This window comes from Pollachius pollachius (genome assembly GCF_949987615.1).
Source record: "Pollachius pollachius genome assembly, chromosome: 2".
NCBI lineage: Eukaryota > Metazoa > Chordata > Actinopteri > Gadiformes > Gadidae > Pollachius > Pollachius pollachius.
In genome coordinates, this window is record NC_136935.1 from 51,932,556 (window position 1) to 51,955,764 (window position 23,209).

Sequence of the window (23,209 nt, forward strand, 5' to 3'; positions counted from 1 at the left end):
GGGGTACGAGGAGGCCCATTTCTGTTATTTTCCTGATGTTAAATAAGATGTTTATGAGATATTTATCAATTGCATAAGTTGTTCCCCAAAACAATTAAAGGGAGAATTCCTATATTTCCTATATTTTCATTGGTCTTATGTTTTCATTGGTTGAGTACCTTTACAAATAAATAAGTTATTCATTAATCATTTTATTTAGATGAATACAACAAATGAAACTAGAAGCATGGGCATGTGTTCTGGCAGTGAGAACATGAAATGATTCAACGGATAAGGGACAAATACTTTTTGTTGATATATAATGATTATGCCAATACTTTGTGTATTTATATGGCAAATAGCTACTTAGCCTTTGCTAAAAGGGGTTGGGTTAAAAACGGCATATAATTTATTTTAAAGTAATGTAATGTTTAATGTATGTTATAGTAAACTCATTACTACTTTAGAATTGGTCTTAAAAATGTATTTTCTGAGTGCCCTGTGCATTACCAAACATCACCACCCGGGGATGCTGTTGGCATCATTTTCAAGAACAACTGACGTCAGCGGAAGTGATCGTTTGTCTCACTTGTCGCCTCTTGCTCTGTTGCAAAACACAGACTCCTCGACTAACAGAAGCACACTGTTACCCCCTGAACTGGAGTGGCTCTGCAGAGCTCGGCGACTGATTCTAGGGTACCGGAAGATGCTGAACGCCCCGGCTGCAGAGCGGAACAAGGAGCCCATCCTGGCGGTTCTGCGGGGCTGCGTGGACCCGAGGGGGCCCCTGCAGGCCCTGGAGGTCTCGTCCGGCACCGGGCAGCACGTCGCCCACTTCGCCCGGGCCCTGCCCCACATCACCTGGCAGCCGTCCGAGTTCGACCACCAGTCGCTGGCCAGGTGAGAGTCAGGCAGCGTGTGCGTGTGTGCGTGTGGCTCAGGAGGTGGAGCGGGTGGACGGGTAACCTGAAGGTTGCTGTTTCGATCCCCGGCGGCTCCTCCAATCTGAGTGTCGAGGTGTCCCTGAGAATGACGCCTCGGCCTGACTACTCCTGCTCATGGCTGACAGCACCGTCGGTGTGTGAATGTGTGCATGAATGGGTGAATCAATGTGAGACAATATTGTAAAGCGCTTTGAGTGGCCACTGGTTAGAAAGGCGCGGTAGAGATGCAGTCTGTAACCGGTGTGTTGTTGGTTGGTTGTTGTGTTCAGTATAGAAGCGTACCGGACCCACTACCAGCTGGACGGGGTCAAACCCCCCATCCACCTGGACGCCTCCTCACCGTGTGACAGCTGGGGGTCGGGATCCCTCCAGGCTGAGAGCCTCGACCTGGTGGTCAACATCAACATGATCCACATCTCCCCCATAGCGTGTACCGAGGTAACAAATATCTGTATTAGTGTGTTACATTTACATGTAGGGCGTTTAGCAGAGGCTTTTCCGAAGCGACTTACAATAAGTCAATTTATCAGTAGAAAGAGAAAGAACAACAAATATATAATATATCGCTGTCAGTACAGTAAGGATGTTCTTAGAACCAAGTGCAAAGCACTAACACTATCAATAGGTCATCCCGTTCCCCGTATACAACAGAGATAGCTAGGGTAAGATGCTACACAACATAGTGCGTACATTAAGTGTATATCATTACCGTACTATGTATTCCTCGTATAATAACACCATGTGTGTGTCTCTAGGGTTTATTCAAAGGGGCAGGTCACATTCTAAAACCCCAAGGAATTCTCCTGACCTATGGGGTAAGTTGAGTGGTCCTACGACGTATGTTATTGCCATCAGGATATGCTGTCATCCATAACCATAACCTTCCCTTTTCTTCTGTCTAGCCATATGCTGTGAATGGTCAGATCACCCCAGAGAGCAATGTAAACTTTGACCTCAGTCTCAGACAAAGGTAGGCCTACCTTGAATCTATTATTTTTTTATAAATGCAGATTTTATTTGGGTTGTTTGTTATGCTTAAGTAATTATGTCAAACGATGAAGACAAATATTATTGTAACAATGATAACTAGAGATGTTCCGATACCATTTTTACCGATTCGGATTCCTGAACTTGAGGATCGGCCGATATAGAGTATATACCGATACAGCATCTAGCATCGTAACTACTAACAGCACTTGTATTCTTGTAGTGAAGCATCTGTGTTTTTCCGACTTGGCAGCTCGAACGTAGGACGGAGACAACGCAAACAAATATTGACGTTTATTTCATCATGTCAGAATGTCCACCCTGACCTGAAGCCCATGTGTTCCAGGAACGCTGCGTGGGGCCTCAGAGACATCGCTCTGCTCAGTTCCATGGCCCAGAGGAGCGGTTTGTTCCTGGAGAAAGTGGTGAGCAGCTCGCTATGGGCGCTAGTTCGATCCCAGGCTCCTCCTAGCTGAGTGTCGAGGTGTCCCTGAGCGAGACGCCCCCCCCCTGACTGCTGCTGACCAGCTGGCTGTCGCCCTGGGGGGCTGACTCCGCCGTCAGCATGTGATTCTGTGTATGAATGGGTGAATGTGAGGCAATATTGTAAAGAGCTATGAGTGGCCACTGGTCTATTTACCGTTGATATGACCTTGAATAATAACATGTTGGGAACTTGCACTTGAAAAATATTAAAGGAGACTTTTTGTTTCTTTGTGTTTTTGTCTCCAGGTGGACATGCCAGCAAACAACAAATGTCTTCTGTTCAGGAAGGAGAGTTTGGTGTAGGAGACCTGAGGAGGCTCGTCCACTGGGGGATTTAAAACATGTTTCCAGTGACAGTCGGCCGTCTGTCCTCTGGTCGTCCGTCCTCATCCACACGAATCACCAAGTTATTCCATTTCATAATATATTGAATGAGTCATTCTGAATGAAGATATTAATACATTATGTATCTGGTTCTAACCAGACTGTAGCTGGTTCTAACCAGCTAGTACAGACTGGTTAGAACCAGCTCCAGACTGGTTAGAACCGGCTCCAGACTGGTTAGAACCGTCTACGGTTTGGTTAGAACCGGCTACGATCTGGTTAGATCCGGCTACAAACTGATTAGAACCGGCTACAGACTGGTTTTAACCGGCTACAGACTGAGCAGCACAAATTCACTTAAGTAAATTATTGACATGAATATTATTTTATGTCACATTACTTTTGCCAATTCTGATTTATGCTCCTCCACAATATTGTTTTGCTAAATATTTATTTTTACAATATCACTAAAGCTACGGTTTTACTTTTGTTTTTCCGTATTACCGTGTCTCAATATGTTTAAAGTGTGATCCCGTGTATAGCACAGAGAGAAAACTGAACCTTTTCTGAAAGCTTGTTGAATAAAATCCTAAATGACTAATGCCTAAATCCTATATTTATTTGGGTTGTATGGGATGCTTTGGCAATTATGTCAAACCGTGAAAACGAATATTAATCGTTCCTAAAATATGAATCATTCCTAAATTCCTAAATGCCACCTAGGATAGAATGTGCTGGATGAGGAACCAGTGCCAGTGTTGGTGCTCACCCACCTGGTGGAAACACACCTGCTCCCCCCATACAGCTACAAGAGAGTTGTGCGTCTTGTCTGTGTGGATGTCCATGGTCGCACACTGCTTCCTCTAGACGATGAAGTACCTAACGTCAAGGTGCTGCTGAAACCTCAATTACAGTCTCTGAAGAAGAGAAGGAATGAAATCGAAATGTGTGTCGTTTTCTAGAGGATTGGGCACACGTGAATTTTTCTGACTTTAAATTCAGAATTCAGAGATTAAAGTCAGAACTCCAAAAAAGAATCACAGGCTGCCCTAATCCTCTTCCGTACTATCCACATGAGCGATCCCGCCTAAATAAGCAACGTTTTAAATTCCCCAGGATGAATAGATTTTACGAGGGGCCGGGCGTTGTGTATTGAGCCCAGACAGACTGGTGCTGTGGTCAGTAGTGCCCCCTAGTGGCCGAGTCTCCCAGCCCGGGGCAGGGGGGTGAGGAGGTGAGGGGTGAGGGGGTGAGGAGGTGAGGGGTTAGGGGGTGAGGGGTTAGGGGGTGAGGGGTTAGGAGACAGCGACAGGCCAACTACACACAGGAAGAGAACAATGGCGTTGTGTGGGTAGTTGTGTATTACTTGTCACGGCCGTACCCAGCAGAGGCTCTGCTCTGTCTCCCCCTCTTGGGCAAGACGATCCCTCGTTTCTCCGGCTCTACACCTGTTGGACATCCACATGTGCCATCCATCTCTGGTCGTCATCATCCAGCCTGACTTAAACCCTGGTTGACCCCAACCCTGGTTCTTCACCCACTCATCGCCAGATCGTTGTTCCAACCACAGTGGACCACCAACCCCGTACCTGCCTGCCCCCCCCCCCCCCCCCCTGTGTGCTCCTCTACCTGCCGGTCACGTTGCCGGCCTGTCATCCATCCTCTCCCGTCCACCTCCTGTTTATTCCCTACTGCTCTCATCCTCCCTACAGTAAACCTCTGGTTTAATTCAAAATGCGTCTGCGCTCGGGTTCCCCCTGTTCGATCGGAACATTACTAAGTTGTCGAACAAAACTGGATTTCATTGTTATATCGTCTGTAGTGTGCTTGTCTCATTCTTAATGCCCTGGCTGAATCAACCGTTAATGATCGAGCATTTGGTGTACATGTCGAAGAGTTGGTCTGATCTGTGCCCCAATGATGTAATAAAAGGGTTTGCTATTGATAATAAAACGGATCATATTACTGACATGGATTGATAGCGGGTGTGTCAGTCCCTCGGAAAGCTCAGTGTGTGATCTCCATCGAGATCATAGGAAGCAGATTGAAGAGGGATTCTTTTTGGTCGCTCGCTTTTGCTTTGAAACTTGGGTATCAGGTAAAATGGCGGAGGAAGTTTTAAAGAGTTTCCTGACTTGCCAAGTGTGTTGTGAAACTTTCAAAGATCCTGTGTCTTTGGGCTGTTGCCACAACTTCTGTCGCGGCTGTCTTGAAAGCTTCTGGGAGGAAGCTAAAAACAAAATCTGTCCTACTTGTATGAGAAAGGATTCAAAGGATTCTCTCTTTGTTAACTTTGGACTACAGGAATTAGTGAACAGCTATGCTGGAAGACAGAGAGCTGATCCACCCGAGTCTAGGGCAGTGTGTAGAACTCACACACAGGATCTTAAATGGTGTGAGGAGGAGCAGAGAGTTGTGTGTCTGGTCTGTGACCAGCATGTCCATGGTCTCAAACTGGTTCCTCTAGAAGATGAGGTGCGTAATGTCAAGGTGCTTCTGAAACCTCAATTAGAGTCGCTGAAGAAGAGAAGGAATAAATACAAAGAGATTTATGACACGTATGATAAAGTGGGCCAACACTGCAAGAAACAACTGGAGAAGACAGAGAGTCAGATCAAGGCAGAGTTTGACCAGCTTCACAAGTTCCTAACTCAGGAGGAGGAGGACAGAATGGCAGCCCTGAAGGAGGAAGGGAAACAGAAAAGGGAGACAATCATCCTGGAACAGGAGAACATTCAAGCACAGATATCCTCTCTCTCAGAGGTAATCTCCGCTGTGGAACAGGACCTGACACTGGAAGACAACGCAGCGTTTCTCACCCTCCCCAGGGACCTCTGTTCAGGGTCTGGTCCACAGCTGGTTTCTGGAGGGCTGATAGACGTGGCCAAACACCTGGGAAACCTGTCTTTCAGAGTGTGGGAGAAGATGAGGGAGAAAATCCAGTTCACACCTGTTATCCTCGATCCAAACACTGCATCAACATGTCTTGTTATCTCAGAGGATCTGACCAGTGCGAGATATAAGATCGGACCACGGCAGGATCACCCTGACAACCCAGAAAGGTTCAGGGTGTATTCCAATGTTCTGGGTTCAGAGGGCTTCACCTCAGGGAAACACAGCTGGGAGGTGGAGGTGGGAGACCATCCTGACTGGCTGATAGGGGTCGCTAAAGAGACGGTGGACAGGAAAGAAGGGCTTTTTGCTTCACCAGAAAATGGATTCTGGTGTTTATTCCATTACAAGGGTGGGTACAGTAATGGTTCAGGTAAAAGATTGAACTTGAAGAAGAATCCAGAGAGGATCAGAGTCCTGCTGGACTGTGGGAGAGGGGAGGTGTCCTTCTACGACCCAGAAGGAAATGATCCCATCTTATCTTATAGAGGCACATTTTCTGAGAAGATCTTCCCATTCTTTACTGTTTGGCCAGCAAGTGGAGCTAAAACCAGAGATGTGAAAGTGTGTGTCTAAAGGGATGGGAATATCAAATGTCCCTCCATGAGAGAAGAACTGAACACGGTTTAGCTGTGAGATATTGTAGATTTGTTGACAGCATAACTAATGTTTAATGAGGACAGCAAATATACTGTAATATAACAGTATGTTTAATGAGGACAGCCAATATACTGTAATAAAACAGTATGTTTAATGAGGACAGCCAATATACTGTAATATAACAGCTTTATCTGTATCTTTGAGGAGGAAGGGTTAGTCAAAGTCTACATGTTTCATTACCCAATCTGCAGTAATACATGGTCGTTCTGCACAATCAAATAATTGACATGGCAAAGGTCGGCTTCATAGAACAAACAAAATAAACATAATAAAACAGCAAAAAGGTGAAGGCAAAATATATTACAAGTGACAATAAAGTGAGCGGGTTGAAGGTATTCAAAGGGAATCGTCAGTTCATCGTTCACCAGTGACAGCCTTGTGTTGGCCAGATATGATATGCCCAGGGGTCATGGGTCGTTTAGGGATAACGTTTTAATACTGACTGCCAACCACTCGCTTATTTCAATCTGTATAAACCATTGATTATTATAAACAGAATCCAACTTGATATGTTGACAAAAAAAAGACTAAATATCGAATGAAATGTAAAATAACCTAGTTATAACAATAGAAGACATTTAAAATGTTTATTATGTAATCTGTATTTCATGATGTATAATGTATGCTTACTATTGGGAAAACATCTGTATGTACATATTCCTGTATGCTGAATATAATTCTAGAAATAATTGTTAAAGTTGTGTCTGCCTAAAATGCGAACAAATCAGAGTTACAAAAAGGATGGTGACTGTTTATGAATTAATTCCTCTGCTTAAATATTACTGCAATAGAAACATTAAAGTTGTTTACGTTCATTTTGTATGTAACGTGATTAGTGGGACTACTGGAATGGACTGGGAAGGAGGCAGACTACTGGGATGGACTGGGAAGGAGGGAGACTACTGGGATGGACTGGGATGGAGGCAGACTACTGTGATGGACAGGGAAGGAGTAATCTTCTTGAAGTCAAGACTGGCAGAGCTCGAGTCAAACTAATTTACAAATATGCCGTCATTTTTATAATTCATGTGCAGTTTGTTCATTGTGGAGAAAATGCAGCAGTTTTTTGCTTTTTTTGATAGACCTCAATGGTTCAACATGAAGTCCATTGTAGGGTACTCACAGTTAAAGTGAGAATAAAGCACAACAGTACACATCCAGGGTTCACACTGAACAGCAGGGACGCTTCAGAACGCCTTGTCAGACTGTTTTTGGACTGCAGGTTTGTCACTAACTGCTCTGGGAAAAGCAGTTCAGAATGGAAAGAAAAGCCATTGTGTTGGTCTTACATATCACTGACTTACACCGCCAAATGACCACAGGGCACACCAGGTTTAGTTCTTAAATTCAAGCCTATAAGTCGGACCAATATTAGCATTATGGTCTTGAATCCAACTGAACTATTACTAATACTACTTATCATTATTTTTCAATATATTTTTAAAGAATACCACCTCATATTTTGTAAAAGGTTACATCATTATTTTCATTATATTCAATTGGATACAATGAACAGCAAAATGAACACAAGACAATGCAGTACAGACTGCTCAGAACCAGTCTTTAGCTGGTTATAACCAGTCTGTAGTTGGTTTTAACCAGCGACAGACTGTTTCTAACCAAAATGTTTTAATATGTACTTAACATGATTACTAAAGCTAAGGTTTTACTTTTTGTATTTCCATAGTACCGTGTCTTAATATGTTTTAAGCGTGATCCCGTGTTTAGCACAGAGAGAAAACTGAACCTTTTCTGAAAGCTTGCTGAAATAAAATCCTTAATACCTAATGCCTCAATCCTACATTTATGTGGATTTATGGGATGCTTCGGCAATTATGTAAAACAACGAAGACGAATATTAATCCTTCCTAAAATATGAATCATTCCTGAAATCCTAAATGCCACCTAGGATAGGATGTGTGGGATAAAGAACCAGTACTGGTGTTGGTGCTCACCCACCTGGTGGAAACACACCTGCTCCTCATCATAGCAAAAAAGAATCACAGGCTGCCCTAATCCTCTTCCGTACTATCCACACGAGCGATCCCGCCTAAATAAGCAACGTTTTAAATTCTCCAGGATGATTAGATTTTACGAGGGGCCGGGCGTTGTGTATTGAGCCCAGACAGACTGGTGCTGTGGTCAATAGTGCCCCCTAGTGGCCGAGTCTCCCAGCCCGGGGCAGGGGGGTGAGGGGGTGAGGGGTGAGGGGGTGAGGGGTTAGGGGGTGAGGGGTTAGGGGGTGAGGGGTTAGGGGGTGAGGGGTTAGGAGGTGAGGGGTTAGGAGGTGAGGGGTTAGGGGTGAGGGGGTTAGGGGCAAAGGAGGTGAGGGGTGAGGGCTCCACTACACCACTACACCTACACTCTTCAAATCTGGACTAGAATATCACAGTGAGGATATATAGTGAATATCACTATATCACTATGTGAGGCTACACATTTTATAAAACATATATTCTATTTGTGAAAATGCAAAGAATGCACATTTAATATCTTTTGGCAGTTCTAATGCAGTCTGGACCCCTAAAAAGCATTAAGATGAGCCTTTATTGGATTTTCACAAATAGGGAAAAAGTTTCACAAATCTGAAACTATGTTTTTAATAATGTATAGCCTCACTGTGATAATCTAGCCTAGATTTGAAGAGTCTAGGTATAGTGGTTTTCAATCAGGACCAGTTCTCGTGTGGTCTGGACTGCCAAAAGCAATTAAATGTGCATTCTTTGCATTTTCACAAATAGAAAAAAGGTTTCACAAATCTAAAACAATGTGTTATAAAATGTATAGCCTCTCTGTGATAATCTAGTCCAGATTTGAAGAGTCTAGGTGTATTGGTTTTCAATCAGGACCAGTTCTAATGCGGTCTGTACCACAAACAAGCGTTGAAATGTCCCTTTATTGCATTTTCACAAATAGGGAAAAAAGGTTTCACAAATCTGAAACTATGTTTTATAAAATGTATAGCCTCACTGTGATAATCTAGTCCAGATTTGAAGAGTCTAGGTGTAGTGGTTTATAATCAGGACAGTTCTAAGATGGTCCAGATGCAAAAAAGCAGTGAAATCTCCCCTTTTTGGTATTTGAACTAATCAAATAAAGGTTACATAAATTGTAAACTGTGTTTTAAAGACTGTTTAGACTCTCTTAGATAATCTAGCTTTACCTCGACTGAAGAGGTTAAACAACAAAGAATCAGTCGCTCCATGCCGCTCATTAAGAATCCCTTAACCTTTTTCTCAACTGCCGAATCTGATGCTGCGAATCGGATGCTAACTTCAGCGTCGTCCCTGTGTGCTCCTCTACTTGCCAGTCGCGTTGCCGGCCTGTCATTCATCCTCTCCCGTCCCCCTTCTGTTTATTCCCTACTGCTCTCATCCTCCCTACAATAAACCTCTGGTTTAATTCAACATGCGTCTGCATGTTGACGCACAACACTGGATTTCATTGTTATATCTACTATAGTGTGCTTATCTCATTCTTAATGCCCTGGCTGAATCAACTGTTAATGAACGAGCATTTGGTGTACATGTACAAAGTTGGTCAAAGTCTGATCTGTGTCCCAATGATGTAATAAAAGGGTTTGCTATTGATAAAAAAACAGATCATATTACTGACATGGATTGATAGCGGGTGTGTCAGTCCCTCGGAGAGCTCAGTGTGTGATCTCCGTCGAAATCATAGGAAGCAGATTGAAGAGGGATTCTTTTTGGTCGCTCGCTTTTGCTTTGAAACTTGGATATCAGGTAAAATGATGGAGGAAGTTTTAAAGAGTTTCCTTACTTGCCAAGTGTGTTGTGAGACTTTCAAAGATCCTGTGTCTCTGGGCTGTCACCACAACTTCTGTCGCGGCTGTCTTGAAAGCTTCTGGGAGAAAGATAAAAACAAAATCTGTCCTACTTGTATGAGAAAGGATTCAAAGGATTCTCCCTTTGTAAACTTTGGACTACATGAATTAGTGAACAGCTATGCTGGAAGACAGGAAGCTGATCCACCCAGCTCTAGGGCAGAGTCTAGGGTAGTGTGTAGAACTCACACACTGGATCTTAAATGGTGCGCGGAGGAGAAGAGGGTCGTGTGTCCTGTCTGTGAGGATGTCCATGGTCTCAAACTGGTTCCTCTAGAAGATGAGGTGCGTGATAGGAAAGGGCTTCTGAAACCTGAATTACAGACTCTGAAGAGGAGAAGGGATGCATACCTAGATATTGATAAAACGTATGAAAACATGGCCCAACACTGCAAGAAACAACTGGGGGAGACAAAGAAAAGGATCAAGGCAGAGTTTGAACAGCTTCACAAGTTCCTAACTCAGGAGGAGGAGGACCGAATGGCAGCCCTGAAGGAGGAAGGGAAACAGAAGAGGGAGACAATCTTCATGGAGCAGGAGAACATTCAAGCACAGATATCCTCTCTCTCAGAGTTAATCTCCGCTGTGGAACAGGACCTGACACCGAAAGACAAGGCAGCATTTCTCACCATCCCCAGGGAGCTCTGGGTGAGGTCTGGTCCACAGGTGCTTTCCGGATGTCTGGTAGACATGGCCAAACACCTGGGAAACCTGTCCTTCAGAGTGTGGGAGAAGATGAGGGAGAAAATCCAGTTCACACCTGTTATCCTCGATCCAAACACGGCATCTAACCGTATTGTTATCTCAGAGGATCTGACCAGTGCGAGACATAAGACCAGACCACGGCAGGATCACCCTGACAACCCAGAAAGGTTCTTGGAGTATTCTAATTTTCTAGGTTCTGTTGGTTTTACCTCAGGGAGACACAGCTGGGAGGTGGAGGTGGGAGACCATCCTCACTGGCTGATAGGGGTCGCTAAAGAGACGGTGGACAGAAAAGGCGAGGTTTGGGCTTCACGAGATAATGGATTCTGGTGTTTAATCCGTCACAATGGAGGGTACAGTTATGGTACACGTGAAAAATTGAAATTGGAGAGGAATCCAGAGAGGATCAGAGTCCTGCTGGACTATGAGGGAGGGGACGTGTCCTTCTATGACACCGAAGGCAATGTTCGCATCCACTCTTATAAATGCAAATTTTTTGAGAAGATCTTCCCATTCTTTAGTGTTTACGCAGCAGGTGAAGCTCAAACCGTAGATTTGAAGGTGTGTGGTGTTAAAAGTGTTGAGAATGTTGTGAGAGAAGAACTGAACACGGTTTAGCTGTGAGATATTGTAGAGTCGTTCACAGCACAGAAGGATTAATGTTTAAGCAGGACAGAGTCACTATACTGTAATAAAACAGCCTTACCTGTATCTTTAAGAAGGAAGGGTTAGTAAAAGTCTACATGTTTCATTACCCAATCTGCAGTATACCATGGTCCCTCTGCACAATAAAATACTTGACAAAGCAAGGGTCAGCTTCATCGAACCAATCAAATAGACATAATAAAACAGCAAAAAGTTGCAGGTAAAATATATAACAAGTGGCAATAAAGTGAGCGGGTTGAAGGTATTCAAAGGGAATCATCAGTTCACTCTTCATCAGTGTGACAGCCTTGGGTTGGCCAGATACGATAAGCCGAGGGGTCAGGGGTCATTAAGGGATAACGTTTCAATACTGACGGCCACCCTCTCTCTTATTTCAATCTGTATAAACCATTGATTATTGTAAACAGAATGCAACTTGATATGTTGACACAAAAAAAAATCGAATCAAATGTAAAATAAACAAATTATAACAATAGAAGACATTTAAACTGTTTATTATATAATCTGTATTGCATGATGTATAATGTAGTATGCTTAATGTTGGGCAAATATCTGTATGTACATATTCCTGAATGCTGCATATAATTCTAGAAATTATTGTTAACGTTTTGTCTGCCAAAAATAGCTGTGAGATATTGTAGAGTCGTTCACAGCACAGAAGGATTAATGTTTAATGAGGACAGTCACTATACTTTAATAAAAACAGCCTTATCTGTATCTTTAAGAATGAAAGGTTAATCAAAGTCTGCTTGTTTTATTATCCAATCTGCAGTCCCTCTGCACAATAAAATACTGGACAAGGAAAGGGTCAGCTATATAGTACCAACAAAATAGACATAATAAAAAAGCTAAAAGGTGCAGGTTAAATGAGAGGAGACAATAAAGTGAGCGGGTTGGAGGTATTCAAAGGGAATCGTCAGTTCATTGTTCACCAGTGTGGCGGCCTTGGGTTGGCCAGATAGGATGTGGGGGGGTCAGGGTCATTAAGGGATAACGTCTTAATACTGACTGACAAGCTGTCGTCTGTTTCAATCTGTATACCCTCCATTGATTATCGTGAACAGAATGCTACTTGATATAAAAAAGACTAAAAAAAACACTAAATATGGAATCAAATGTAAAATAAACGAATTATAACAATAGAAGACATTTAAACATTTGAAGACGTTTATTATATCATCTGCATTGCATGATGTATAATGTAGTATGCTTAGTGTTGGGAAAATATGTATGTACATATTTCTGTATGCTGAATATAATTCTAGAAATAATTGTTAAAGTTGTCTGGCTAAAAGGCGAACAATTAAGGGTCAAACAAATGATGGTGACTGTTTATGAATTGCTTCCTCTGCTAGAATATTACTGCAATATAAACATTAAAGTTGAAGAAGTTTTATTCTGTCTGTAGTGTGATTACTGGGACATCTGGGATGGACTGGGAAGGAGGGAGACTACTGGGATGGACTGGGAAGGAGTGATCTTTTTGAAGTCAAGACTGGCAGAGCTTGATTCAAACTCATTTACAAATATGCCGTCATTTTTATACTTAATGTACAGATTGTTTGTTGTGGAGAAAATGAAGCAGTTGGTTGCTTTTTTTGATAAACCTCATTGGTTCAAACTAAAGCAATCAGAGGTTACTCAGGAAATAAAGTGAGAATGAACATATAACAACAGCACCACTACCAGGGATCACACTGAACAGCAGGGACGCTTCAGAACGCCTTGTCAGACTGTTTTTGGACTGCAGGTTTATCACTAACTGCTCTGGGAAAAGCAGTTCAGAATGGAAGGAAAAGCTATTGTGTTGGTCTTACATATCACTGACATACATCACCAAATGACCACAGGGCACAGCAGGTTTAGTTCTTAAGCCTAAGAGTGGGACCAATATTAGTGTTAAGTTATAGAAATCAACCTAATTATTAGTTCTAAGAATCATCATTTTTCAATACATTTTAAAAGAATACCAGCTTATATTTTGTAAAACGGTATGTGTTTATTTAAAAAATATTACAAATATTAAATTGGATACATTGAACAGCAAAATGAACATAAGACAGTGCTTGAAAGAGAACACAGAGCAACATGCTTCACAATATACCACGACATTGTTCACAATACAAAAAATGTGCATAACAAACTGATGTACCTCAGGCACACAATAGAAAAAAGATCTTTCTAAACACATTATTTCAAAAATATATAGATCCCCCACGCCATCCATTCTGTGGCTCACCAGGCTTGTAAATGGACTAAACGGACTGCATTTATCCAGCGCCTTTCTAACCAGTGTCCACTCAAAGCGCGTTACAACACTGCCTCACATTCACTCATTCATTCACTCATTCCCCCCCCGACGGCGGAGTCAGCCCCCCAGGGCGACAGCCAGCTGGTCAGCAGCAGTCGGGGGGGGGGGGGGCGTCTCGCTCAGGGACACCTCCACACTCCGCTAGGAGGAGCCGGGGATCGAACCAGCGACCTTCAGGTCACCAGCCGACCCGCTCTGCCTCCTGATCCGCCCCTCCCTTGGTGTTCGCTGGCGTTGAGCAGCGACCCCGCCGCCCCTCCGCCCTGTGTCTCCCCGGGCTACGCCTGTGGGCGCGCCGACCCCTCGCAGGTCTTCCTGCTGACGGCCTCCCGGACCTTCCTAAGCCGGCGCTCCGAGACGCTCCTCACGTAGCTGTGGGGCTGGATGACGGCCATGCCGTCCTGCACCACGCCCATCACCAGCCAGGGGCCTTCCTCCGCCGCTGTCATGTTGGGGCAGGGGCAGCTCCAGTCCATCTCGGCCAGCGTCACCTCCAGGTGCCGGGTGTTGAAGAAGCTCAGGCCCATCTTGTCGTCGCGCAGCACCTCCTCCAGGCTGAAGCGGGCGACGCCCGAGTCCAGGTCCTGGATCAGCTCCGACAGCCGGCCCACGATGGCGAAGTCGCTCCGGCACAGGCTGGCCACCAGCTTCCCCCTCAAGCGGCACGCCCGGCACGGGCGCCGCCTCGCCTGGGGGCAGCTGGCCTCGCACTCCTTCCTGCTACGGAAGTTGTTGGCGTTGCCGTGGCAGCCGCCGTAGGCGAAGGCAAGGCAGCGCTTGGCCGGCGGGTTCCACGCCCAGCGCGCCTCCCAGGCCTTGCACGGCCCCTGCACGGCGGCGAGGGCGCAGGTCCCCGCCCCCTCGCGCTGGCAGGACGCCCGGCACTCGTCGTACGTCTCGAAGCGGTTCCTGCTGTCCTCGCAGCCGCTGTTGGTGAACGCCACGCAGCCGCCGCCGCCGCCGTCGTAGTACCAGTCCACGTGGCGCTCGCCGCTGCACGCCCGCAGGTTCACGGCGGCCAGGCAGTCGGCGGGCGAGAAGGGCCGGCCCATGGGCATCTCGGGGTCCTCGCCGAAGTCGTGCTCCGCCCTGCGGACGACGGACAGGGGGTAGTCGGCCCGCAGCGCCCCGGCCGCGTTGCGGGCCACGCAGGTGTACACGCCGGTGTCCCAGACCTGCGCGTTGTAGACGACCAGCTGGCCGATGTTGGTGATCACCACGTTGCCGTACATGCGGTCGGGCCGCATCACCAGGCGGCCCGACCGCTCGCTCTGCTTCTCCCAGGTGACCTCGGGCTCGGGGAGACCCAGGGCGTCGCAGTGGAAGCTGACCGTGCCCCCCACGTACGTGGACTGGGGGGCCGGGTTGGAGAAGAGGGTGGGGGGCAGGGCGTCCGCCAGGGAGGAGGTGGGCGTGGGGAGGGCCGTGGGGTCCCGGGGCGGCGGGCTGGCGGGGGGTCGGGCCAGGTAGAAGCGGCAGACCACCTCGGTGAGCGTGGCGCCGCGGACGCAGGCCTCGGCGTCCATGTAGCAGCGGTTGAAGTAGGTGAGGCCGTCGGAGGCGCAGGTGAAGCTGGGCTCCTTCTCGCAGCGGTCCTGGCACTTGCAGACGGGCTGGCCCTCCCAGAGGTCGCAGGTCGCCCCCTGCTGGCTGCAGAGGAACCCGGTGCAGGTGGCGGAGCTGCCGTCCCCGCCCCCCCCGTCCGGGCTCTCCGGCTGGGGGGGGGGGCCGTCGGAGAAGCGCGCCGCGACACAGCTGCTCAGGCCGCACACGTTGGTGCAGCACTTCTCAAAGTCGGCGCAGTCCTGCATACAAAAAGGCCTGCTTTAAGTGATTCGGTTCACTAACAATTCAAAGGCAATGCAAACAGTGAAGTCTAAGGTGCACGATAAGAGTGTTATGGATATCTTGAGGCGGAGTTGTGAGATAATTCAATATATAGTGAAGCAGTGACTACAACTGAATGACTGGACTCTCCTCATAGTTAACTGGCCATCACCCCATCACAGATTTAAAATGTTTTGCCTTTATGTATGTATGAATGTATGTATGTATGTATGTGTGTATGTGTGTATGTGTGTATGTGTGTGTGTGTGTGTGTGTGTGTGTGTGTGTGTGTGTGTGTGTGTGTGTGTGTGTGTGTGTGTGTGTGTATGTATGTGTGTGTGTATGTATGTGTGTGTGTGTGTGTGTGTGTGTGTGTGTGTGTGTGTGTGTGTGTGTGTGTATGTGTGTATGTATGTATGTATGTATGTATGTATATATGTCAATGATTGCACTCCTGATCATCCCTGGAGGGAGGGACCCCCCCCCTCTGAAGGAGGGACCCCCACTCTGCGTTCCTCCTCTAGATCCCTTCCTTGCTAATGAAGGGAGTTTTCTCTTGCCCTCTGCGGGGCTAGGGTCAGGGGGGTGTCATAAACATACGGTCTGTTAAGCCCTTTGAGACTGTACCTCTGAATAAGGGCTATACAAATTAAAAATTGAATTGAATTGAATTTATAATAAATACAAACAGTAAAGTCTAAGGTGCAGGATAAGAGTTGAATGGATTTCATGCGGTAGAGCAGTGAGATCAATCAGATATATAGTCACCTCATCGACGTTGCATTCTCTCTCACAGGTGCTCTGCGCGTCCACCCACAGATTGCCATTGATCTTGTTGGGGCAGACCCCCTGGTGGTCAGCCTTGGGCCCTGCCACACTTGCTGCACTTTCGACGAACGCGTTTAACGACAGCATGAAGAAAAGAGGAAACCAAACGCCTCCAGAAGCACTGGAAACGTTTGCGCAAGGGACGTTTCGCAGTGCGTAAAGGCCAGCCGGACATCCCCTCCTCCGGACGCGAGCCAAATGGGACATTGTTGGATCCTTTTGCACGATTCAGCCCCGAAACAGTTCCATAACTCCTTCTAACTTTCAGAGACCTTCTTCAAAGGCCATTCGACTTCTCTACATAACCCAAAACTTTACTGAATAACGATCGATAGATTAATTGGTTACGGCTTGGTGCGGCAAAAACAGAAAACATGATCATAAAGCCATCGTGTGTTGAAGTCGTGTCCCAGACGAGCAGGATGGCCCGAGGCGACACAATGAGAGAAGAAAGGGGCAGCATCGTCTCTCTGGGGGGCTCAGGGAGCGGGGTGGAGAGGGCAGCCCCCCCTGCGCCCCCCGGGGTCTGAACCTTTAGGAAGGAGTCCCCTGCGCCCAGCAACTGGACAAACATTGTAAAAACTGAAGAAGGAACTTCAAAGAAATTGTGCGGACCAGGTTAGCAATCTGTCCACCGATTGGGCGATTCTGGAGACAAATAAAATGTTGTCCCTAGACAGCATTTATGGAGCGTCGATAAACCTGCCAATAAATCCTATCCCCCTATTTTTTAAAGACATGCGTATGGTTGATACTGTGTTAAATTCTCTGACTAAATCTAGCCTATTTCTTATTTATTTGGAGCTGAAAGTTTATATTCTTCCTAGGCAGGGGGGGGGGGGGGGGGGTCGCCATGACGCGCAGTTTACCAGGGGGGCGGGACCTAACCCGTGTTAAATAGTAATATAAAGTGTTCTTTACCCCTGTCTTGTCTAGACTTTACGCACATCCTGCCATCACTCCTCTACCACACAGAGCTCACACGGGACGTCCCGCCAACAGGTGGGGACACGTAACCGATTCATCTGATCGCACTGTCCTGTTGTCGCGAGGTTATGAGAAGCAACTCTCGGTTTCTTTTCATTGGAAATGACCCCTTGACCTTTGGAAGACTTTTGACCTCGAGGCATTCAAGGGTCCCGGTGAACTTCCACTGACCAATGGGACATCAGCCACTAATTAATTCAAATTCTCCCCCACTCACCGGGCGATACCGACCAGCCTGGCCCAACAATGAGCCCACCAGTTCCCACACATTGACTCGAAATGTCGATGTTTTATTTATGTTTTATTGAGGTCACTTTGTTACAATAGAGCCAGTACTTTTTGGTCAGTTCTGTGTTGCAATAGTGCATCTCAAAATGCACTCAAAACAGACCTATTGATAATAATACTGCCGATCTCATGGGAATGTGTTCATCTCTATATGCCATGGAATTAAACCTTATGCAATTTATCATACGACAGTTTCATTGCATGCCCTGACATGACAGCAAACTGAATATGATATACAGCCTAACACACAGGCCTGTTGGCGTGGGAACATTGGTTTATGTGTCTCACCCACTTTCTCATTTCACTTTCTATCAAAACAACACTAGTGTGAGTGTCCGGTTTCAGTTCCAAGTCAACACTATGAGATATGAATAAAAGTGTCCCTCAAAATCAACAGAATACATTTAAGATAAGCGATGTGTAGGGCAATGTTTATCCATGTTTTTACTGGTTAGAATAAAGTTTAACTTCCCACCGCAGACAGAGTCCACCCTGAAGCAAAGAACATAGCAATTATTGACTTTGTGAAAAAAACTACTAACGTTTTGAGAATCTCTCAGAGAGACATCTAGAACTTGAGGAATCCTGAATTGGGCATCTTCATATTTCAGCCCTTTTTTCAGCCATATCGATTGTAACTAATACAAAATATGTATAGTTTTAATCCTTATTAATGGCAAAGTATGGAAGAGGATTAGGGCCACATTTGAAACTTTTGAGTTCTGAGTTTAAAGTCAGAATTTAGACTTTAAACTTAGAACTCAAAAGAAAGTATGAAATATGGCCCTAATCCTCTTCTGTAGCAAAGAACACTAATGTAGCATTATAAGTAGGTGTATCATCATTTCCACAAAATATATTTACAAGAGGGTATTTTGACCTCCACTTTCAGGGGGTCGCAGAAGGAGATCAGGACAGGCACACACCACGCCCCTGGTGTCCTCGGGGAGTCGAGGAGGAGGATGCTCCAACGAAAGCGTGCCCACCAGTTCAAACTGGAAAACACTGGATTTCTACCCGCGTTTCCTCAGAACTGAAGCCCTCTTTTAGTAGCAGTGACAGAATGGCATCGATTAGTGTCTACGGCTCACGGCCCATTTAAAGCAAACTACTTTAGGCTTCCTGTCGTGTGGCGCAACACATCTACCCGACTGGCTCATTGTACTACAAAGGTGTACAATTGTTAAGTGATTTTGATCAAAATGTGTTGAAATGCCTATTTTGACGGGCTATAAATACAACCCATTCTGATGGAATGTGAAAACGAATCCAGTACAAGTGATGAAGCCGTATGGACACAAAAACTCTTTCACAAAAGGCATTTTCTTTTATTAACTTTCCTTTATAAGAAATGCAAATGTCTTTTCATGACCCTGTATATAAACAGACTTCCAACTTTAGGAAGGCCGAGATAAAGATTCAGTTTATGAAAGTTGGACAGTTAAAAATGACCATGTTAAAAATATTTCTAAAAATCAAATTTTCAATCCGACTTAAAAAAACAAACAAACAAAAAAAAACAGACGGCACGATAATGAGAAAGTTGGACATTTTCCGAAAAACGTTTTTTAAAGTATCATAGACATGGAAAGCTGGGCCTGTGCGTTACGGTCGAGTAAAGACCTACAGACGCCCACATCGATCAATCCAACCGTTTGGCCACAGTGTAGCACCGAGACCCAGAACACACCTGTAAGGGGAAAGGTGAACCTCAACAGGTACTGGTGACCAGTGACCCGTCTGTGGGCTGAATGGTGCACAGGTACTGGTGACCAGTGACCCGTCTGTGGGCTGAATGGTGCACAGGTACTGGTGACCAGTGACCCGTCTGTGGGCTGAATGGTGCACAGGTACTGGTGACCAGTGACCCGTCTGTGATTGGTCGATAACAGGGGTCGGTTTGACACGTATTAAAAGGGGTGACGTCATGCCACCATCACCCCTTTAACCAATAGGAATGAACGGAAGCACCTGAAGAGGTAAATAAAGGCATCAAAATAATTATTCCTGGAGTCCCCAGGCTGCAGTTAGCATAAATAACACATAATAATCTTCCAACAGAAAAAAAAAAAGTTAAGGACACAATACATTCAAAAACACAGAATTCCCCAAAAGTCAACAACACGGGACTCATCCATACAATCATCATGTGATCACTAAGCACCCCCCCCCCGACAAGGTCCGTCCATCGGAGCGTTGACGGGTGCACACACACCGCCTCTCAGTCCCACCAGCACCAGTAACCTCCCAGTAATCCACTGGGATTCTGAGAGGCCCTCCCAAGACGGCCCCCGCTCTGTAGAAATCCTCAAACCGACCCGCTCCATGTCAGCGGCCAATCAAAGAGCGCAACCCCACAGCACCACTCCCAACGCGGGCTGCGATTGGCTCTCCTTGCAGTGTTGCCAAATTGAGCCCTGACCCAATCTGGCAACCCTGGCTGCAGCAAGCACCCCCTCCCCCCCCCCCGCCCCCACCCACCCCGGTGACACTACGACCCCCCCGCCCCGACGAGGGGGTCGCCCACTGCCCCTAGGATATCTTGCAGTTCCCCTTAGAGGAGGAGGACGAGGAGGAGGCGGAGGACGAGGCGGTGGTCTTCGGGGGGCTCTGCGGGGGCTTGAAGGATTTGGAGCGCTTCAGGCTGTTGCCCTTGCTGCCACCGCCGCCGCCGCCGGCGCCGCCCGCCTGGCTGGCGGTGACGGAGTAGGAGCGGCCGTGCATCATGACGGCGTTCATGCCGTTGGCCATGGAGAAGGAGCGCAGGTGGGACTTGATGGCCACCGGGAGGGGCAGCTTGTCGATGAGGTGGACCGGGGTGCAGGACACGATGGAGCGGCAGCACAGGTCCTGGAGGCTGAAGACTGGGGGGGGCACGGGGGGGGGGGGGACGTTAGAAAGGAAACATCCTCCCAAATATCGATATTTGATTTGATAAAATAAGGCGCTCTTAACAGATTTCCCTGCTCCTCCAAGTACACAAATGAAGGAAACTGGAACGACGTCATCGACCCAAAGACGAGTCGCTGGAAGGCTTGGTGTGGGCCGCGAATAAGGACAGAAGTTCAGCACTTAACCTTTTCACGGTCCTTTTGTTGTCATTGTTTGACATACATCGGGATGTATCGCGATAGGATTGTCTCAAAATATATCGATCGTGGCAGAATTGCTGTATATTATCGTATGGCTGGCTGTGTATTATCGGTATGGCTGGCTGTGTATTATCGGTATGGCTGGCTGTGTATTATCGGTATGCTGTACGCCACGCGTACAGCATGGTGAGGTACCCTGTACCCCCCCCCATCCCCACAGTAGGCAGCATAACAACAAACCGCGGGGATCAGCACGGCCGCCTCACCTCGGTTGGGCCTCCAGAACTTCTCCATGCCGTGCCTCATGAGCACGATGCGCGACAGCTCGGTGAACGACTCGATGACGTTGAAGTTGCACAGCGGGCTGACCTCGAAGAAGGTCATGCTGTTCTTCTCGGCGTAGGCGCGGGCCTGCTCCGTGGGCACCTGCCGCTTGAAGGCCAGGTGCAGCCGGTTCCCCACCAGGATCTTGGGCACGCCGGGAGCGTGCTGGACGAGGACAGGAAGAGGAAGGTGGGGGTCTGGTGTTAACGATGACATACACAAAGCTTTGAGGAGAAACTGGAGGTTGGAATCTCCAGCACAGACACAGTGTGGGAACAGAAACCCGGTACTGGGATGTTGTGATTCCACTACCAAATACTGGTTCAGAGTACACCTGGACTCTGCTTAACTTCCTCTCTTCCCTTTGAGCTTTTTCTTGCCCTCGGGGGGGGGGGGGGGGGGGGGGGGGGGGGGGGGGGGGGGGGGGTGTCATATATGTACGGCCCGTTATGCCCTGGACCTGTGATTAAGGGATATACAAATAAGATTTAATTGAATCAGGAGCAGAGTGTCGTTTACCTCATCGATCTCTCGGATCCAGCGATCGATGCCATCAAACGACCAGCCGTTCGTGATGTCATACACCAACAGGATGCCCTGAGAAGCAAAGAGAGAAGTCACAGAGTATCGAACCATTAACGTCCTCAGAACCACATTCTGATCCATGTTCACTAGGCTGGTGGTGGAGAGGGCTGCTACCTGTGCACCACGGGAATACGACCTGAAGATGGTGCAGAACCTGCCTTGCCCAGAGGTATCCCTGTCAAGACAGTCACACGTTAACACAGGGGTTCATCATGATTCAGTGACGCCTCTAAGCGGCGTGAGGCTCAGGAGGTAGAGCGGGTCGGCTGGTCACCAGAAGGTTGCTGGTTCGATCCCCGGCTCCTCCTAGGAGCCGGGGATCGAACCAGCAACTGAGTGTCGGGGATCGAACCAGCAGCTGAGTGTCGAGGTGTCCCTGAGCGAGACGCCCCCCCCTGACTGCTCCTGACCAGCTGGCTGTCGCCCTGCGGGGCTTACTCCGCCGTCGGGGTGTGAACGTGTGGATGAATGGGTGAATGTGAGGCCATAATGTAGCACTTCGAGCGGCCACTGGTTAGAAATGCAGTCGATTAACCATTTAAGCGCTTCAATATTCTTACCAGAGCTCTAACTTCACTCTCCTCCCGTCCAGCAGAATGGTGGTGGTTTTGTAGTCGATACCTAGAGACAGAATGAGAATGAGGACGAAAGGCTCCAACACAAATCACACACATATCAAATCATACCCCCCCCCCCACCCCCCTCCTCACCGCTGGTGTAGGCGTACGGGGACTCGGCGGAGCCGTCCTGCAGGCTGTCCAGGATCTCCCCCTTCCCCACGTCGCTGTCCCCGACCAGCAGGAACTTGAGCAGGTAGTCGTAGCTCTTGACCGGGCTGCCCTGGGTCCCCGTCATCCCGGGGCGCATCTGCTGCTGTTCACCCAGAGCCCCTGGCCCCTCGCCGTGTGCTAACCACCAGACACAGCTAGGCTGGAGCTAGCCGAGCCGGGGCTAGCTAGGGCTAGCCGAGCCGAAGCTAGCTTGGGCTAGCCGAGCAGGAGCTAGCCGAGCCGGAGCAAGCTGGAGCTAGCCGAGCTAGCAGTCGTGTCCTACGTCTCCCCGCTCCTACCGAACACAAACATCTCGGTCCATGCCTCCTCAGCTGTGATCCACGAACCGGGTTGTACTTGACTAGGTTAAGGCTAGTTAAAACGCGGTCTATGGGTCAAAATAACTGTTGTGATATCTGAATTATGAGCTATTCTGTCCACAGAAAGAATAAGAATTAAACCCTGGTCTCGGCTGTTTCCGCTCCCACCGGATGTTGTCTTGGTGTTGTTCTGCAGGAGACGGAGCGGAGGGAAAACACGACGACTCAAACAATTCAGAAATATTATTATAATATTATTAATTTTTTACATATAATAATATTATTATATGTATTCGTTCTGTATGAAAATAAACGTTTAAAATATCTAGATGTTTTTTTTTTTGGGGGGGGGGGGGCACATGCGTGCACATGCAATTATATCAGTTACAT

At 47.2% G+C, this 23,209-nt stretch overlaps 4 protein-coding genes across 4 annotated transcripts; 2 read left to right on the forward strand and 2 right to left on the reverse strand.

Annotated features, from left to right (window-relative positions):
* Nucleotides 1-582: 582 nt before the first annotated feature.
* On the forward strand, nt 583-3,304 carry mettl26 (methyltransferase like 26). Its single transcript, XM_079729515.1, has 6 exons — nt 583-879; nt 1,193-1,361; nt 1,679-1,738; nt 1,826-1,893; nt 2,257-2,335; nt 2,643-3,304. Exons 1-6 carry the CDS (start codon nt 686-688, stop codon nt 2,697-2,699), a joined length of 627 nt encoding a protein of 208 aa, XP_079585641.1. The 5' UTR covers nt 583-685; the 3' UTR covers nt 2,700-3,304.
* Nucleotides 3,305-4,823: 1,519 nt separating this feature from the next.
* LOC307070841 (zinc-binding protein A33-like) lies at nt 4,824-11,439 on the forward strand (the record flags this gene model as incomplete). The annotated part of the gene is made up of 2 exons (XM_079729512.1): nt 4,824-6,150; nt 11,357-11,439. 2 exons carry the CDS (start codon nt 4,824-4,826, stop codon nt 11,437-11,439), a joined length of 1,410 nt encoding a protein of 469 aa, XP_079585638.1.
* Nucleotides 11,440-14,076: 2,637 nt separating this feature from the next.
* On the reverse strand, nt 14,077-16,540 carry wfikkn1 (WAP, follistatin/kazal, immunoglobulin, kunitz and netrin domain containing 1; the record flags this gene model as incomplete). The annotated part of the gene is made up of 2 exons (XM_079730407.1): nt 14,077-15,603; nt 16,394-16,540. The coding sequence occupies 2 exons, from the start codon at nt 16,538-16,540 to the stop codon at nt 14,077-14,079; spliced, it is 1,674 nt and encodes a 557-aa protein (XP_079586533.1).
* Nucleotides 16,541-20,232: 3,692 nt separating this feature from the next.
* LOC307070843 (ras-related protein Rab-40C-like) lies at nt 20,233-22,975 on the reverse strand. Its single transcript, XM_079729514.1, has 6 exons — nt 22,440-22,975; nt 22,290-22,350; nt 21,844-21,904; nt 21,664-21,741; nt 21,087-21,309; nt 20,233-20,592 (listed from the first exon to the last, which is right to left on the reverse strand). The coding sequence occupies exons 1-6, from the start codon at nt 22,594-22,596 to the stop codon at nt 20,261-20,263; spliced, it is 912 nt and encodes a 303-aa protein (XP_079585640.1). The 5' UTR covers nt 22,597-22,975; the 3' UTR covers nt 20,233-20,260.
* Nucleotides 22,976-23,209: the final 234 nt, after the last annotated feature.

Bases quoted from the DNA above. Each gene is read 5' to 3' on its own strand.
- mettl26 (XM_079729515.1), top strand. From the start codon at position 686: ATGCTGAACGCCCCGGCTGCAGAGCGGAACAAGGAGCCCATCCTGGCG. The intron at 1,362-1,678 runs GTAACAAATATC...GTGTGTCTCTAG, and splicing joins CCCCCATAGCGTGTACCGAG to GGTTTATTCAAAGGGGCAGG. The intron at 1,894-2,256 runs GTAGGCCTACCT...CATGTGTTCCAG, and splicing joins GACCTCAGTCTCAGACAAAG to GAACGCTGCGTGGGGCCTCA.
- LOC307070843 (XM_079729514.1), bottom strand. From the start codon at position 22,596: ATGCGCCCCGGGATGACGGGGACCCAGGGCAGCCCGGTCAAGAGCTAC. The intron at 21,742-21,843 runs GTAGCAGCCCTC...TTTGCTTCTCAG, and splicing joins CGTATTCCCGTGGTGCACAG to GGCATCCTGTTGGTGTATGA. The intron at 20,593-21,086 runs GTGAGGCGGCCG...TGCCCCCCCCAG, and splicing joins GTTCTGGAGGCCCAACCGAG to TCTTCAGCCTCCAGGACCTG.